The sequence below is a fragment of the Pyrgilauda ruficollis genome, unplaced genomic scaffold, assembly GCF_017590135.1.
Source record: "Pyrgilauda ruficollis isolate IOZ18807 unplaced genomic scaffold, ASM1759013v1 scaffold23, whole genome shotgun sequence".
Taxonomy (NCBI): domain Eukaryota; kingdom Metazoa; phylum Chordata; class Aves; order Passeriformes; family Passeridae; genus Pyrgilauda; species Pyrgilauda ruficollis.
The window spans coordinates 9,361,818-9,378,782 of record NW_024522539.1 but is presented as its reverse complement, the minus strand read 5'-3'; the positions used below and the strand labels follow the sequence as shown (position 1 = coordinate 9,378,782).

Sequence of the window (16,965 nt, the reverse complement as noted above, 5' to 3'; positions counted from 1 at the left end):
GAATGCTTTATCTCTACAGATTTTGAGGAAAGAAGGGCAACTCAGACTGTTATCCTTTTTGTCAGTGGTGAGCAATCAAAGTTCAAGGTTTTGTGTTCTGGAGAGAGGTTGATGGTGGAAGCTCAGGTATCTCTGGAATTCTTCTTACTGATAAAGAATGTGCAAGATCCTGTTTCTCTGAATACTGAGGACATCAAATAGCTGAGAATAGGTTTTTGCTTGCAGCTCAAAGACCTTTTAACCAAGAAGGTGCTTAGATCAAAGAGCTTTCAGCTTTTTTTAGGGGTGTGCTCATGGGTATTCTGCTGTCTGGTTTCTGTTTTCTCTCCTTGCCCATGAACATAGAACCTCCTTTCTTTCCTCTTTTTTATTTGAAGCAGTACCAGCATGATTTGAAGTGACTTTGTACACTGTCTTGGACAATGATACATTCCTCTGTTCCAGTATGGAGACCATTAATGAGGAGGTTTAATTTTTTTGACTCTGTGAAAACAACCAGCTCATGCTGGTTCCCTCCATATTTTGTGAAAAGGCTGCCAGAATTGGTGAACTTGGGCATTATACACACTTGGGAATACAAGGAAATTTGACAGATTGGTACATTTACAAGTTCAACAATAGTTCTGCTAATTTCATATCCACCTTTGCTGTTATGTGTCCCTGTCAAAGCTACATGAAAAGTGGTCTCCTTTTAATTAAATATTTCTTTCAAGAGGTAGTGTAAACTTATGCTGGAGAATTGATCCATCCCCATGGATTTAAAGCAATTGACTACAGGAAATTAGCAAACAGATGTTTATCTAGTAGACAAGTATTTCTGTGGTAGCTGATTTAAAAAGTAAATTTAAGTAAATTTACATTATAGTAACAATGGAACCAAGAGTACATGCATGCCCTCTGGTACCTCCTTCTCTAAGAAACGGAGGAGCAATCTTCTGCAGGACAAAGTGACATTTTTGTCATGGCCACTATCACATAAGAATTTCAAATTGTACAGTTAAGACCTGTCCCGTATAGAGTCACCTAAAATTTTATGTCTTGATTATGAGTTACCTATCCCTGGATTTTAAAAAAACCCCAAAACATCCAAAAGCAGAGCTCTGTGAACTTTCTCTGGTTGGTAAAAATCAGGTACCTTCAGCTGCTGTCGCTTTCCCTGCTGGTTCAAGCAGCACAGTCCTGGGAGGAGATGCTGCACCTGGATCATCTCTGTGCAAAGGCCACCTCACTGCCTGGCCATCTGCTCAGCTGCCAACAAATGAAAACACAAGAATTTGTGGGCTCAAAGATTGCAGCAGAAACAATTTTCACAGGGAAGTTTTTCTAAAATGCTAAAGGGAGGAGAAAGTTCAGAAGGAACGAAACTGAGATAAAGTCATTTTAGTTATATTTTTAAAGGCAGGCACTGATAAAATCTTGCTAAGGGTCACCATTATGTTGTAAATGCACCCATATAGTTCCTGGCAGCTACTGATTTTACACATCTAAATAGAGATGTGTGGAGGCACACCCTTGGCAGTTTTGCACAAGACTGTGGCCTATGTTGGTTAAGCTCTCGCTCTTTTCTGAGCAGGAACTAACATATCATATTCCCAAATACAGGATATGCTTACATTCTACTTTAGATGATGGGTTGGGTAATGTATCTCTTTTTGTGCACTCATGGAGCATGTAAAAGAACATTCTGAACTGCATGTGCTCAATAACCTCATTAACCTGATATCCCTTGCTATTACTATAGAATATCTTTAATGCAGATTTTTAAACTGGAAAACCCACACTCTCTGTTGCCTCATTTGGATGTGATGAGTCCTAGCACAAAGTTGAACTGGAGTTACTGGTTTTGCACTCTGAGCTTGGTGTGTTTGGTCATCGAGCCCTTTGTGCTGCCACCAGAAAGGCACCCCCCAGCCCTTTCCTAGCATTAGTGGGGATTTGCCATTCCAAGCAAAGCACTGAACAACTGAGAAGCCTCACATACCATTCCCTGCATCTGTGTTTCAAAGTCAGCGGCTGACTGCCTTATGCTCTGGCCCTTAGTTAACACTTAAATGCAGTTGTTAGAGAGGAGCTGAACTGTTCTGGTGGCCTTCAGGTGATAGCAGATCAGCTCTCTTATCTCCAAAGCCATGCCCCCCTCTCTGGGGCTGTGTGGTACAGAGATGCCAATGTTATTTCATCGATTTGAACACCTGAGCAGTTTTGTTACTTGAATTTAAAGACATCCATTGTCTGTGAGATTGGAGTCTAAATTAGTCACCAGGGATAATTTTGTTTAATGACTGTTAAATATGCAAAATTAACTTTTTGTACATTATTCTCCTGGTGTATCTTGAATTTACCTTGGATTTTATGACCTATTTCTGTATGCTTGTTTCTTTTGAGGGAATACATCTCAGCTGTTAGAGCTAACACATTCCTTAGCCTAACTACTTTTTGCCTTTAAGGAACCTTGATATAATGCAAAAAGATTATTAAAACTTTGGGACCTCTTGAGATGTGTGACTCTGAGGTGTACCACAAACTAATAAAGTAACCAAAATTACTAAACCGTTAAAAACTGTGAAGTTACAGATTTTCTAAGTTTTATTTTGCCTTGTTTCAGTGGCAAGAAGCCTCCTCCTAGCTGTTTCTATTTCATCCCATTCTGAAACAGTCAATTTTGAATTGTTGCCAAGTTATGTGATTGTAATGTTATTTGGTATATTATACGAAAGGTATTGAACAAATGTCCCAACAAATCAGCAACATCAGCACTAGAAAATCTTCCACAAATAATGGAGGGGACTTATGGATCCCATTAATCTGTGTCATTGTATGGTTTTTGCCTTACCTGACAAATTTTAAACTTCCATGTGGAAAAAAAAAAGCTATCTTCAGTTTTTAGGAGTAGCAGTGTGAATGTAAACTGCTGAGTTACCACTACAGCTGTAGCTGGAGAAATTATTTACCTGGGTAAATCAGAAAAGGACAAACCTGCGGCCAAAGAAAAAATAAGGCATTTGGAAGAATTCACCCGTTTCAAAAATATGAAAAGTGAACAAATAACTCTTTTCTGCCACAGATTACTTCACTGTGGGACAAAAAAAAAGTTTTCTACAGAGAATCTGTTTGGCTTTCAGTGGGACATTAACTAGATCTCCTTATCAGTTAGCATTTGCAATTTATTTAACTACTTGAACTCTAGTACTTATTTTGAACAACTGCAGAGTAACAGCACATATCTGGTAAAACTTTTTATAGTGTCAAAAAAACAAAACCAAAACCAGGTCACTTTCATTTAATGGTAACTCATTTAGTTTCTCATCAAGAGGAATGTTGTGTTTTTTTTCCTAAGCATGAGTCAGTGTTTCATCCATGTGAGGGTGAGCAATCAAACGGCAGCATCCTGGCTACTGGGTATTGCAATATTGAGATAAGAGCTTCCTAAGAAAGGTTTCTTATCCTTTAGGACTTACTGAAATCAAGTTACAGTTGGTTTAATGGGATGTAAAACCTATTGGGGTTGACATCACAAACTTTACTAGGTCTAGTGATGATTACATAATAAATGTGTCAAGGACAGACTAGCTTGATTTGAGATATAAAAATGAGATATGGGAACCACATAACAAAAGGAGTTTTTTAAAAAGCCAGTTACATTCAATCTGAGATAGCAGAAGCTTGCTTCAGGTCCTTAAATGCCATAAGGTATAAAATAATGCTTCATTATTTCCTTGTCATTCACAGCTGACAGGTGTTGATTTGGAAGGAGATAGCAGAGGAATTTTGAGTTGACTTTTGGTGTGAATGAAGGTAATACAAAAGATGACAAGTAGCAAATATTTATCCTACAGTGCAGTAATTTATAAATTTAACATCTGAATGTACAAGAATTCACCTTTTGGATGACTAACTGCTAGTTTAGGGTCAAATCATACCATGTTCTGTACGGGCTGATCGAGGTACTAAGAGGAAATAAGGTGACTTCCTTCACTGCCAGGTCACAGGGATGTGTTTCACTCTGCTCCTTGCCTCCACAACACTGAAGGCTCATGCTCCCCCAGACAGCACGAGGCAGAGAGGATGTTGGTGACTCATTTCCCTTTCATTTTCATCCCGAGCTGTTCCTGAAACAATGTGCTCTTTCCAACTAAGCTTATCGCAGCTGAACTCTGAAACAGTTTGATGTTGATCTCTACAGTTTTGCAGGATCAACAGGAAAACAAGGCATGGAAATTCTTCACCTTACATACATTCTCCTAAATAATAGCTTGTATCAGAGAAGACTCATGCCTAGGTTGGCCTTCAGCTACTTTTTCCTAATTTCCTTGCTTTTTCTAGCTCTTGGATTTACAAATATGAAACTTAGAGGCCAACATGATAATAGTGAGAATCAAGTCAGTGTAGTCCAAGTATTGCTGTAAGATGAGGTGAAGAATCTAGTCGTGGAAGAACTGACTCATTCATCTAATGTGGGATGTGACCTTTAGATCAATTAATTAGAAAGGGAAGAAGAGGGAGAGAAGAAGGAGGAATGAGGTGATTTCTCAGAAATGCTTTATGTTGTCAACAGAAGAATTAAAAAAATCCCCTATTTTCTCTACTTTGGAAGACTCTTGAAGCATTTCCCAAAAAATTCTACTTCAGGCTTTCACTGCTCCTTCTGTTCCTGCTCCCTAAGCCAAGAACTAGCACATGGGAATCTGGGCAGGAACAAGTAGTGGCAGATCAGCAGGCTTGGGACTTCTACCCAGTAAGAGAGTGAATGGAGCCTTTTTGTTGTGTGATCTTGTCCTCAGAACTCATTTAAGTTTTTCCTGGAAAAGCCTAATTTTCCATTTCTATGGAAATTGAGAGTCCTAAGAGCCTAATTTTCATATCTATGTAAGATATCAGGAATTCTTCTGAAGTTAACTTAAAACAAGCATTAGGATCTCCCCTGCAGCTGAGGAACTCCCTGCAACACCCTAATTCGAGCTGGATGCCTCAGTTGCTGGGTCTTCCCAAATTTGCACCTATTGTCCGCAGCAAAGGTGTTCAGACACCAGAATTTACAACTGGACTTGCCCTGCTAAATAGCTGTGAATGCAAGCATGTTTCTTGTTATCTACAGTTCTGTTAAAAAAAAATTAAAAAGGCAAAAGTGGCTGCTGCAAGTTAATGTTGGTTTGATTTCTGATCATGCCTGTCTGATCATTGGAATGGACTCTGTTACCCTATGATGCACAAGCCCAGGGTCCAGGTGTGAGCACACGTCAGCTCAGCCCAATACTAATGCTGACAATCTGCAGCAAGGGGAGAGAGATGATAACTCACAACAGCTGACAAATGATCAAACCTGACTATGAAAAACCAAAGGTTTTAAACTACTTTGAATGCTTGGGTTGAGTTTATATCTAATTACTGCTCTTGTGCAGCCATGGTATTTTAAAAAGAGATGAGAGATTTTTCTAGGATTTCTTTAATTTTGTTAATTTAAGGAACACAAATAATTTAAACCAAGCCAAATCTCTCATTCTTCGCTTACAAATGCTGTTTAGTCTAGCACAGAGGTTGTTGCAAAAGCTATATAATGACATATATAGTAGAAATTATTGTACGATGCTTTTCATTTGTGGTACTGATTCTCCAAGTTTGCAGATTGCATACAGGGACAAAAGAAGACAAGGTTCCTCCCCTGGGCACTTCCTAATCTAAACTGGAAACTGAGTTGACTGAAGTGGAAGAAATACATCCTCCTTTTTCCCTCCAAAACGAAATTTCCTCCAGTTTGGCTCAGGTCTGTTAGAAGATGCCTCCGACGCGGCGCTAATGGCGGCACTACCATGTGCGAGCAGGGCTGGCAAGAAAAGCGTGAGCTATTCTGAGCTAACGCTGTGGCTCTGACAGGAGCAAGGCCGGGTCCCCCTCAGGGGCAGGAGCCGGCTCGGATGGAGCCGGGCCGAGGTGACCCGTCCCGCCGGGTCCGTGCCTCGGGCACGCCGCGCAGCCCCTCGCGAAGCCGCTGCCTTTGCGGAGGTGCGGGGTCCCTCTCCGAGCCGCGCCTTCCCAGCCAGGCGGGTTTCTCTCCATTTTTAACATCTCCGCCTTCACCTCACCGCAGCACAGGTCAGCGCGGCCGCCTGCCCGCCTGCAGCCACTGACGCCTTCCCCGGGTATCTCTGGACCCCGCTCGGGGCTCACCAGTGCTGTGGAGAGGCCGAGGGACCCCCTCACAGCCCCGGCCGGCCGGGCCCGCCCCGAGGGGAGCCGGGCGGGCAGCACCGCCCCGCCAGCCCCCTCCTCCTCCCGGGGGCGGTGCGCGCTGACGCGGCAGCGCCGCGGCTCCTCCGCCGGCCGAGTCGCACAATTATGAGAAAGAGGCGCCGGGCCGAGACCGCCGCCAGCCCTGAGTCCCGGTGCGGAGCCGAACCAGCGCCGTCCTCCGCGACCCGCGCCTCCCTTCGTCCCCGGAGCGTCGTCCTCGCCCGGCCGCTCCCCACCCAGCCCTCCGCTGCCGCCGAGCCCAGCCCCGATAGATGGAGACAGGCCCCGCCACCGCCGACGCCGAACCACGAGCAGGAGCTGCCCGGCGGGAGGAGAACCAGAGTCGGCGCCGAGACCCAGCCCGGCCCTGAGGAGAATGGTGAGAGCCGCGGGGTGCGGGGGTGCCGCGGCGGCGGGGCCGGGCGCGCCCGGCGGGGAGGGGGCAGGGACGGGGCCGCCGGATCAGACCTGTCCCAGCCGGCTGCTGCGGGTCCCGGCCGCCCCGCGCCGCCGCCCTCGCCGCGCGGTGCCCGGGGCAGCCGCCGGTGCCGCGCACCCTCCGCGCCCCGAGCAGCGCCGGGACCCGCGGCGGAGGCACCGCAGCGCTTGGAAACCGGAGCTCCCCGTTAGTGCTGCCGGTGCTGCCTCCGTTCGTCGTGGTGGCTTGGTCTAAAACCGGAATTCGCACGGTAGTTCTCTGGGCTGCAGCAGTCCTTCCCTTCTGATCTTTACACCTATTTGGTTTTTGCAATTTCAACATGTTATGCATAAGGGAGCATATATATGCCTAGATTGCTATGAGCGTCTGCAAAGAAAACACAATTACAAATCCAGCTCTATATTCTGGCTGTTAAACGGTTCTTCATCCCTATAAGTTTATTCCTTAATATTTTAAGATTTTAGGGTGACTTATCGCATCACGTGCTTTCAAGTAATTTTGAAAATGTAAGTGTAAATTCTAAATATATGGATTTCTACAGTCTGCTTGAACTTCTAGTAAGATGCTTTGTTTCATTTTAAATAAAGGTGTTTTATTTCATGGTGTTTTCTTAAAAACCACGGGAATTCGTACCCATGGATCTTCCATTTCTGAGTATATCTGTGAACTGTGTGGAAATGTGGGCTGTGTTCTTCTAGAAACTGCAAATCCAGCACTCCTCTGGGAAGAAGCTCAAAATGCAACCTTCCATTCTGACTTAAACGAGTGCTTGGCATCTGCCACTTGCGTGGTACTTGCTCTTCTCACCTGTAGTGGTTTGGTGCTGGGTTTAGTTTGAGGAGTGGGGGATTTCGGTTCTTTTATTTCATTTTTTAAATTTAGCTCTGGTGGGTTTATTTTTGGTGCTGACATAGCCTAGAAATGTACAGATTGGTTTTAACCGTCATAGTTCTGTAAATTTGAGACTCGGCAGCCTTTCTGGCAACGTAGTGTGTTTGCGGGGTTTAATATTTCTGTGTGTTAACAAATGTTTTGAAGCCTCTGTTAAACAGGTGTTTTGGTTGAGATGAATATAGGACATTTTATGCAAGCTCATTTTGCTAAAAATTTCCCTGCTGCTCCATGACTATTTAGCAACTTTGAATAATTGCTGGACGGTGTCCAACATTAAATCAGGAATTATTCTAAGGAGTGAGTTGTTCAATGTGGCAATTCCGGCTGTTCAGTCTTTTTTTTTAAATGTGTCTGTGTGGGTGAGATAAGTGTCTGCTAGATCATCCTTCATACCTTCTGGTGAGAGGCCATTCTTGACTTTGCTGTTTCAAGGCAGGAGGGGGAAAACCTTTGTGCATGTGGAGCTCTTTAGGCTGAGTTTGGACTGTTTGTACCTTCGTTTCCTGATGTTGTACTTTGATACTTTTTTGCTTGCTTGAGCTCAGCAGTGGAAGGGTAATGTTCAATTGTCATACAAAGGCACCTTGGAACAGCATCTTGCGTTTGACAGTTATCTCACACTATCTGTATCAGATCATCTATCTCCCCACGTGGATTATCTTGGAGAGAGTTACTCCATTGTGTTTTAAACTTTCATTTATTTTCTTGTCCCTTGAGGCTCTGCCTAACTAGTCTTGCTGCATTACCATTTTGTCTTACCACATCAGCCCAGCTTTCTCTGCTCTTCTGGTGATAGACTGCAGCATCCAAAGTCCTCTCTGTTTCTCATTGTTATCTTTGCCACTTGCTGTGTTTCCCTTTCCTGGAAACTTGGACCAACACCCAAATTTTTCATGCTTCTCTTTCATGGCCCATTCATGAGGTGCATTTCTGTTTACCAATCAATCCTTGTGGACAGTCATGACAGATGAGCTTTTTCTAAACAGAACAATATTGTTTTGAACTTCAGTAACTGACTCTGGCACAATAAATTTTGGGTATACTGGTTTGCTCTTTGACACCAGAAATGTTGCAAATAAATCTCTAAGAGGACTTGTCAAAAATTGTGTGTGAAGAGAGATGCTTGATGGAATTTTAGTCTTGAAAGACTTGAGAATAGATTTCTATATTGTAAGGCTTTGAAATACCAAGACAATATGAAATTATGCTTCTCATGCCAAAATATTTAACCTGAAAAACATGTCTTTGTCTTTTTTTTTTTTTTTAGCTGATATTTATTTCTTTTGGAATTCCAAGTTTCTTTCAGCAGTGTCTATGTTGGTTGTGATATTTACATGCCCTGTTTATTTCCTGAAACAAGCAACATTAGTTCTGTTTCTTTTCCTCACTTTTTTTAAGGGCAGATAGATAGTAAAATCAGTGTGTGTGTTTTTCAGAATTGAAGTTTTGGTTTTGAGGTGATGTGTCTTATGTCTGTGAGTAATTCTGTCTTGGTGCATTTTATCTTCAGTGGTTGAAATTTCAGCAGCTGACTTTTCATCAGATAAATTACTGAATAATCTCATTCTCTGTGTGTATTTGGATAAGATACTTACATAATTATTAAAGCTATGTCACTTTTTACCTCTGATACTGACAAATAGCTGTGGCCCCTGACAAATGAGTCTGTGCTTCATTGGTTCTACAAAAAATAGTTCACTTGACCTGTGGTAAACTTGAACTTTTGTTGCACACTTTCTTTGTATTCTCTGGCCTGAAGCCCTCTTTCCTCTATTGTAGTCTCTGCAGTCTTGTTATTGTCTTTTTTTAAATTTAATCCCTTTGCTTTCCTCCTATAATGAGAACGTAGAGGAGATGGTGTCATATATCGTGATACAGCCAGTACTGAAAGTAGTCTATCTAATCTTTGGTTTCTGTTGTTTTTATTATGAGAAGCTTGACTTTTCTTATGCTTAAATTGTAGGTGTTTTTGTGTTTTAAGTAATAGAAAACTAGTCTAACAAAAGAACAGAAAAAGTAAACTCCCAAAACCTTAGTGTTGGCCAGCTTTGCTCCCCATCCTGGCTCAGCACAGGATTAGCTGGGCATCCCTGCTGCTGGGCAGGGAGGATGGGTAGGATGTGATTTGTCTTCTTGGTAGCAGCCAGTCATTAAGCAGCTGAACAGCTGCACCTGAGCTGGGTGGGACCACAGCCCTGAGCAGCAGTGGGGGTTCCAAGAGCAGTCTCCATCTCAGCTGTTCCACTGATGGAAGGAGCGCTAGCTTTCTTGAGGAGTGGTGAGTTTCTTTCAGCCTTTACACCTATATTTTGCTTGGCATGTAGAACGTGAGCCACTTTCTTTAACTGCCAGGTGTGCTGGACCCACAGACAACCTGAGTTTGCTTATTTCCCCAGCTATTACAATTTTTGCGCAGAAGAAGGGACCATGCAGGTGGTCTAATTGCTGTTAGGTGAGCAGAGGACAGTTCTTACTGTTGTGGTCTTTCCAAGAAGGAAAGGCCAGTGAACTTCTGATGGAATAATGAAATATAAAAAAACAAGAGAGAAACTGACTTCTTTTTCCTTCCTAAAAATTGGGTGAAAAGTGTCCTGAACATGTGGGGAATACAGGGAGTAAAATAACTGTATTGCTAATAGTGGTGCTATTCTGAAAGGGCAGAATATTTAACCGTGGCAGGTGGTTTGACAGCATATGGTAGAAGGATGTTGCAGGATTAGTCTGTAAGATGTGGTTGATTTCCAAGGAGAATTTAAAGTATGGTACCAAACCAACAGCACATTAAAGCTTGGTATAGAAGTTATTTTTTGCCCCTTAACTAAAGCAAAGTTCAGATGCTACTGAAATGGTAGGCTTGGATTGAACCTTAATTATGGGGATTTCTGTGTTTCTTAAAAAAAAAAATCCTAAGAGTTGCATCACAATTAATTTATTTAAACTTTGTATTTTTAAGAGCAGTATAAGTTTTTTTTCCCTGAAAATTTGTACAAACTCATTCTAGCTTAAGCATTTTGTTGTCACGTTTTCTGAAGTGTTTGAACACTGTGTGTATTGCAAATGTTCAATTCCTGAGTTAATGTATGTCAGCCCATCTTCGTTTCATTTGTTCTCAGCTCAAAGAGCGTAGGGTAAGGTTTGTGTGGTGGCATATCTGTTGATTTTTCTACAGCTGCAAAATCAGAATTTTAGAGGCTGATTCAGTAATAAGTTAGTAGTCTGCTGCATGTAGTTGGACAACTGGTGTTTTTAGGTCATCCAACTTCAGAAACACCTATGGTAAACCCTCTGTGAAGCTTTAATGGGACTTCATCTCCAGCCTGTCTGTGGAGAGCCCTAATTTACATCATATGCAGTCCGACACCAAGTGCTTATTTTGTTGAAATGCACATCATGTGTTTTGCCATTAGCATGCACCAGGCCAATACACAGTTTCAATGAGTGTAGTTGTGTGCTTATAGTTTGTGAAAATTATGCACATATGAGTCTTACCAATGTCTACACTTACTAACAGTAATTTAACAGCAAGTATTTGAGGCATCTTTTTGATTTGGAGAGCATTGGACCTCTGTTTCAAGATCTGTAACAGCCTGGTCAAGCTTTTTGTTTCTTTGTCATGGTTCCCAAAGCCTGGTCTAGATGACTCCCAGTGCTATTGGATTCTGCCTTTAATTGTTTACTGCTAAACTGAGATGAAAAAAAAATAAAGAAGTTGTAGTTTTGAGAATTGGTATATTGCAATTAAGTTCTGGTTTGCTGATTTTAATTTTTTTGTTTGATTTTTTACTTGCAACCTTTTGGGTGATAAATGAAGTATATTTTTGCTGTGTTACACTAAATCATTCTTGCTTGAGAATACTTTCTCAGTTACAACTCTGAATGGGTTTAATCTAGGTGTTCAGGCTTTCACTATAACTCTGTAATCCTCAAAGCCTGGGAAAGTGTCTGTTACAGCTCAGTCAGTGGTAGCACATTGGTTTTTGTAATTGAATCCCAGCTTTTGTTCCCTGCTTTGTTCCCACTTACCTCTACTTATTTTCTTTACCTTATCTACTTGATTCTTGTCACCTCTGCTCAGAATTTTCACTTTGTAGTCCTAGTCCCCTGATTTATGCTGGGTTGAATTTTGCAAGGTATCCCTGGCTGATGGTTCTTATCCAAATGTCTGCTAATTTTTTCTCTCATGCTGCAGTTTTTGTGAGTTTTTGTGGGCTTGAAAAACTTGGCTCTAAAAGTTTAAGCTTAATAAATAAATAAATCACACTTATGCCTTCTGCAAATGGATTTCCAGATGCTTTGTTAGGAAAACTTAATTTCACAAACACTTATTGCTTAAAAATGTCTAGACTTGGGCTCTCCTAGATCTAGTGTTATTTAGCAGCCCAGTCCTTCCCACTCTTACTCATTTTATTGACAATATCTTTTCTGACTGACCTGGAGTGCTTGAGATGTGTTGCAGGGCAATTACCTCAGGTTAAGGGTTGCTGTTCAAGCCCTTTGCTAGCTGTTCCCATATGTGCCAAAGCTCTTCTTAAAGGTGTGTTGTAATCCAGTCAAAACTCCTATAAAACCTGGCTGTGTCCCTTTCACCTGTCCCTTTGTGCTTCCTTGTGCTCAGTCACTGGGGATCTGAACTGAATAAATTTCCCGTCACCTCGTTTCCTTTTTTTTTTTTTTTTTTTTGTGGATTATTTTCTTGGTCATTTCCCTGAACCAGCTTCCATGTGACTGCATAAATGCTGGTGCTGGTATGAGATAGGTTGGGATCATGTGCAGAGGCTTAGGAAATGGGATTGTGGCACTCCAGGCTTGACAGAACTGTGAAGCTGGGTTGGAAGCTTGCTCCAAGGTGCCTGAGATTTGGTTTGTGCTATTGCACTGGGAAGTGTTCAGTAACTCTGTGCATCAGCCGTGGCACATGAACGTTTTCTGGGTCTCACAGCCTTGTGCACAGGCATGGATGGGGCTGTGCCAACACAAGTCAGGTTCCATGGCCTCTTCAAAGTATAAACCAAATTGCTTTGTAGCCTTGTCTAATTGTGTTGCAAGCACTTGGTGACTATTCTTGAGTACTCCTGTATCTAAATTCTTGTTCACAGTATGTTTTTCTTGACCTGCTTTTCTGAATGTGTGCTAACAGATTCAAGATCCCTTGTTTTTACCAGGTGTGCTGTGCTCCGGTCTGTCTCTGAACTGAGCTGCACCAAGATGAGTTTGATCCCTCCCATCAGGCATTTTCTGTTGGCAAATGATTCACTGCTGGTAACTTGTCTCGTGTAATAGAATATTGCTGGATTTTTTTCAGTGTTCTTAGCATGCAGCCTATTTGCTTTTTAGTGCTGTTCCCATTCTTGTTTGACTTTCTCAGGAAGCTGAACCTGTTTCTTTGAGTTAGGAGAAACCAAAGCTGCATTCTACTAATGTATGTGCCAGAGCTCAGCACAGCAGCCATGTGGACAGGTTCAAAGACAGTCGTGCTGCTGTACAACATAGTTAAAATTGCATGTAGATTGGCTTTGTGTTGTGAGTGTAATGCAGTATTCTAGTCTGTGGCTAGAGCCGCTCTGAAAAAGCTGTTTCCTTTCAAAGCCTGTCCCTGGTGCTGCTGCAGGTCATGCAAGTCTTTAGGCATAACTTCAGTCACCTGGATAGGTTAAATTATGCATGTGCTTAAGTGACACATGATTAGAGCCTAAAAATACCAGTTGTGTAATTACAGAACTGTTAATCAACTTTCTCTTCAATTATAAAAATCAGTTAATCTACACGAGTAGGTGCAGTTAATGATGTTTTAAATGTCAAACTCTTACCAGTTTCTCCTGTGTTCCCTGGCTGCATTATTGTCTGTAGTTTGCAGAATCCTCTTAAACAGAAAGTTTTATTAACTTCAGCTGTAGTATATGAAGAAGATTAGAAGAGTATATGGCTGAAGATGATCTTCCAGATGAAGAATTTGAGGGAGATTGATCTTGAAGGAGCTCCTGCTCATGGTAGTAACCTTGCACTAGGGAAAGAATAATAAATCACTGATACCTTAGCTGACAAATATCCCAGAGAACTCTCTAGGAATGTGGCATTGTGTGGTGTGGCAATGGCTCTGGCTGCAGAACTGGTTGGGGGAGGCTCAGTCCCCCTGAGCTCCTCTTTGCTGACCCCGTTGCTGCTGCTGAAGGTGTTGGTGGCTTTGCTGCCGGCTGGCCCTGGGGACAGCCCTGTGAGCCCCCACCTGGCCTCAGCCAGGGCCGCTGAGCACAGATGTGGAGGTTGGGATGGACTTTTACCTCTTAAACTGGCATCAGCTGGCTTTGCAGCCAGGGGCATTGAAAAACAGAAATAGCCACTTGAATAACCTTTGCCCTTCTAATTTGTGCAGCTTCAGAAATGCTCTTGATGAGGATTTATGCCCTTGCCTCATTAAGCAATTAGTCTGTCTTAGTCTTGGTTTCTTTTGTAAAAGTCTTATGCAGAAAAATTATTGTTTAATTTTCAGCAGTAGAAAACTCACGGTTTGTGTGCATGCAGTTTTCAGTGTAAATTTCACTTCTCCGTGTGCAACTTGGTGACTCTTCACTATTAAATTCTCTGTAATTGTTTCAAGTGCTTTAGTGAAACAATGTGGCCTTTTATGTTGCTTATATAGGGAAAGAGGGCATCAACCTCTCATCACCCTTGTCCTGGTTTGGGCTGGCAGCTTGTGTTACAGGTGAGGGTTCTGCAGTGCTGAGGGCTGCTAACAAATGAGTCATTGTGTGCCTGTATCCTCTGGTTGTGCCCGGTGTTTCCTGGCCCCCAAGAGAAATATTTGGTCCTGGTAAAATCACAGCACTCTGCTGGACAGCACAATGCAGTCGACTTTGGGCTGTGCTTTCTTCCTGGTGGAGAAAATGTGCAAGACCAAAGCTTTTCTGCCTTCAGAGAAATCCTGTTCTCAGGTTGTAGAAGGAGGTTTTCTGGTGATGGGCAATCTGCAGAATACAGGTGGACTTGCAGAGAGGGGGAGGATTATTCACAAGAGCTAATTAGGCAGTGAGTCCCCAGGCTTGCTCAGTGGAGACCAAGGGGCTTTCAGAGCAGCTCTTCTCTCTGCAAAGAGGATGTAGAAAAATTAGCACAACTGAGATAAGGTTAGTCATTTTGACTATCCTCTTGGGCATTGTTACTGGGTTTTTGGGGGTTTTCTGATGAATATAAAGATCTTGCATGTAGGACAAGAAAAATCTTCAGTAATTAATGTATTAGGTGTTGAATGTTAATTACACCATGAATTAGAACAAATGTTCAATGCCAGATGAGAATGGTATTCTTAAATACAGGGTATCTGCCCCTCCTAAGTGTGACCTGAGGCAATATGTTCTTGCTTCATTGGCAGCTCTCTGTGAAATAAAGAAATACAGTCTTAACTTCCTTTCCTTCCTGAATATAAGGATGTGTGTGCATTAAAAAAATAAATCCTTTTGTGTGATAGGTCTGTAGTCTTTCCCTGGGTGCCTAGAGCCTGTGTGCTTTTGGGGATTATTTTGATGTACCTTGGCAATATGCTTAGATCAGCTCAGCTCTTCTGCCAGCCCAGTATCTTTCTGCTACCAAAGAGGATGTCCTACTTCCCTTCTTCCCACCCTGATCATTGCTATGTGATTCTTTCTTGTGCTTTAGTTTTCTGTCCAGTTTACATCTGAATGTGTTCATTCTGACATTAAAGCTACGTACTTTTTTTCCCCCTGAGAGTAATGTGCTGGTTTAGGGAGCTCAATCCATTTCCCAGAGGGTGAGTGCTCAGCTGCAGGCGGGGGAGAAGTAGCAGCAGAATGGGTGGGAGGGCAGAGTAGGAACTTCCTCAGCTTGTCTTCTCTGACTGCACCCTCACTTTATAATTTGAAGATTTGCATCTGTGAAAGCCAATATTTCTCCTGTGTTTCTTGGCTTTGCCAGGGCCTCCACCTCCCTGCTGGTGTCTTTTGTTTCTCTGGGATGATTGTCTTCACTCTTCTCCCAGCAGGCCAGGGAGGAGCCTGTCCCAGGTATTAGTCCAGTGCAGCTTGGACAGGCCTTTGTGCCACATACCACTCAGCACTGGTGAGTTTTACTGGCATTTAGTATGCTGGAAGAAATTACCATAAATAGGAAACATTTTCCATGTGAAATCTTGTTGTGGTCTGTCAATATTATTTAATTAGTTGTTTCCCCTATCCTGGGGAAAAAAAACACAACAAACCAAACAAAAAAGAAAGAGAGTATTTTATTTCTAAAAATAATATATTTAGTTTCTGAGTAATTATTTAGACTTGTGGTATTTAACATAGAAGAGCCTCTGAAAGCATCAAAAGCTCAAACAACCCTCAAAAACAGGGTGGAAATTGTTAAAAGTGCCTAAATAAACATTGTATATTATTTCAGAAGTAATTAGCTGCTTTCACATTTCTTTAACAAACCAGTTAAGTCTCTTCTTTGCACTTTTCTAGTGTAGAAAACAGAAACTACTTGAATAGTTTCAGTGGGGAGCTTTATCTTCTGATAAGTGTTCAGGTACATGGATGTCTCTCGAATGCTGTCAGGGCTCTTGTGCCCCGAGGTGGGGCTGCAGGCTGAGCTGGCTGGGAGAGCAGAGCTGCTGGGCACTGGAAATGTAACTGAATCCAGTAGCTCTTTGTTATGAGCTGTATTTAAAAATGCTTAGGGCTTTGTAATTCAGCAGTAGGTGAGCTATAGCAAATTCTTGTTTTTGCTTGCTTTTATGCTAGCTCATCCTACTTTCTCCAGTCTGTTCTAATAGTTCAAGAAGTCTGATCACTAGAGCTGACCAAAACGTTTGCTTCCCCTACTGTGCCTAACAAATATTGGCACATTGGTGTGCAGGTGTGTACAGGCAGGGAGAATCCAAACTTCCAGATCTGTTTCAGCTGGGTCTTTGGTTGTGTGTCTGCAGGTGGGCCTCTTTCCTAGTTTCAGTAGTTTTGATTATAACAATAAAGTTCTTTTCCCAGATACTGTGTCTAAACATAGGTTCTGTGAAATTTCATCATCCCTAGCAGTGATCTGGTGCTGTCTCCTATTTCATGTGCCCACTGTTTCTCTACACTGTTTCTGTATGTTCTGTTTCTCTTCCTTCTCACTCATGCTATTCAGAGAAATATTATTGATCTGCCATAATTAATGTGGGCATAGACTTCCTTTTTTTTTTTTATAGATGTTCAAAGAGTTGTCTGAGGCCAGCTATGTCAAAAATTCCTTAGTGATAACAAGTTTCCATTCCTCTAGTGAGTTAATAATAGCCTACTTAAGTCAGGAGGCACCAGAATCTTTGCTGTGATGATAGAGAAGTGTCTTTCTTTGTATGACATGAAAAATAAGTCAGATCTGTAAATTGAACAGGCTGAGAAAGTGGTAGAGCAGGACAAACAGCATCCACC

The 16,965-nt window shown here is 42.2% G+C and overlaps 1 protein-coding gene across 1 annotated transcript in view; it reads left to right on the top strand.

Moving 5' to 3' along the window:
* The first annotated feature begins 6,348 nt into the window (after positions 1-6,348).
* The window catches only part of TRPM7 (transient receptor potential cation channel subfamily M member 7), a 52,553-nt gene continuing 41,936 nt past the window's right edge, over positions 6,349-16,965 (top strand). Inside the window, exon 1 of the mRNA XM_041468807.1 lies at positions 6,349-6,607. Coding sequence (XP_041324741.1) covers positions 6,605-6,607 — 3 coding nt within the window. The 5' untranslated portion in view covers positions 6,349-6,604. The remainder of the gene's footprint in view (positions 6,608-16,965) is intronic.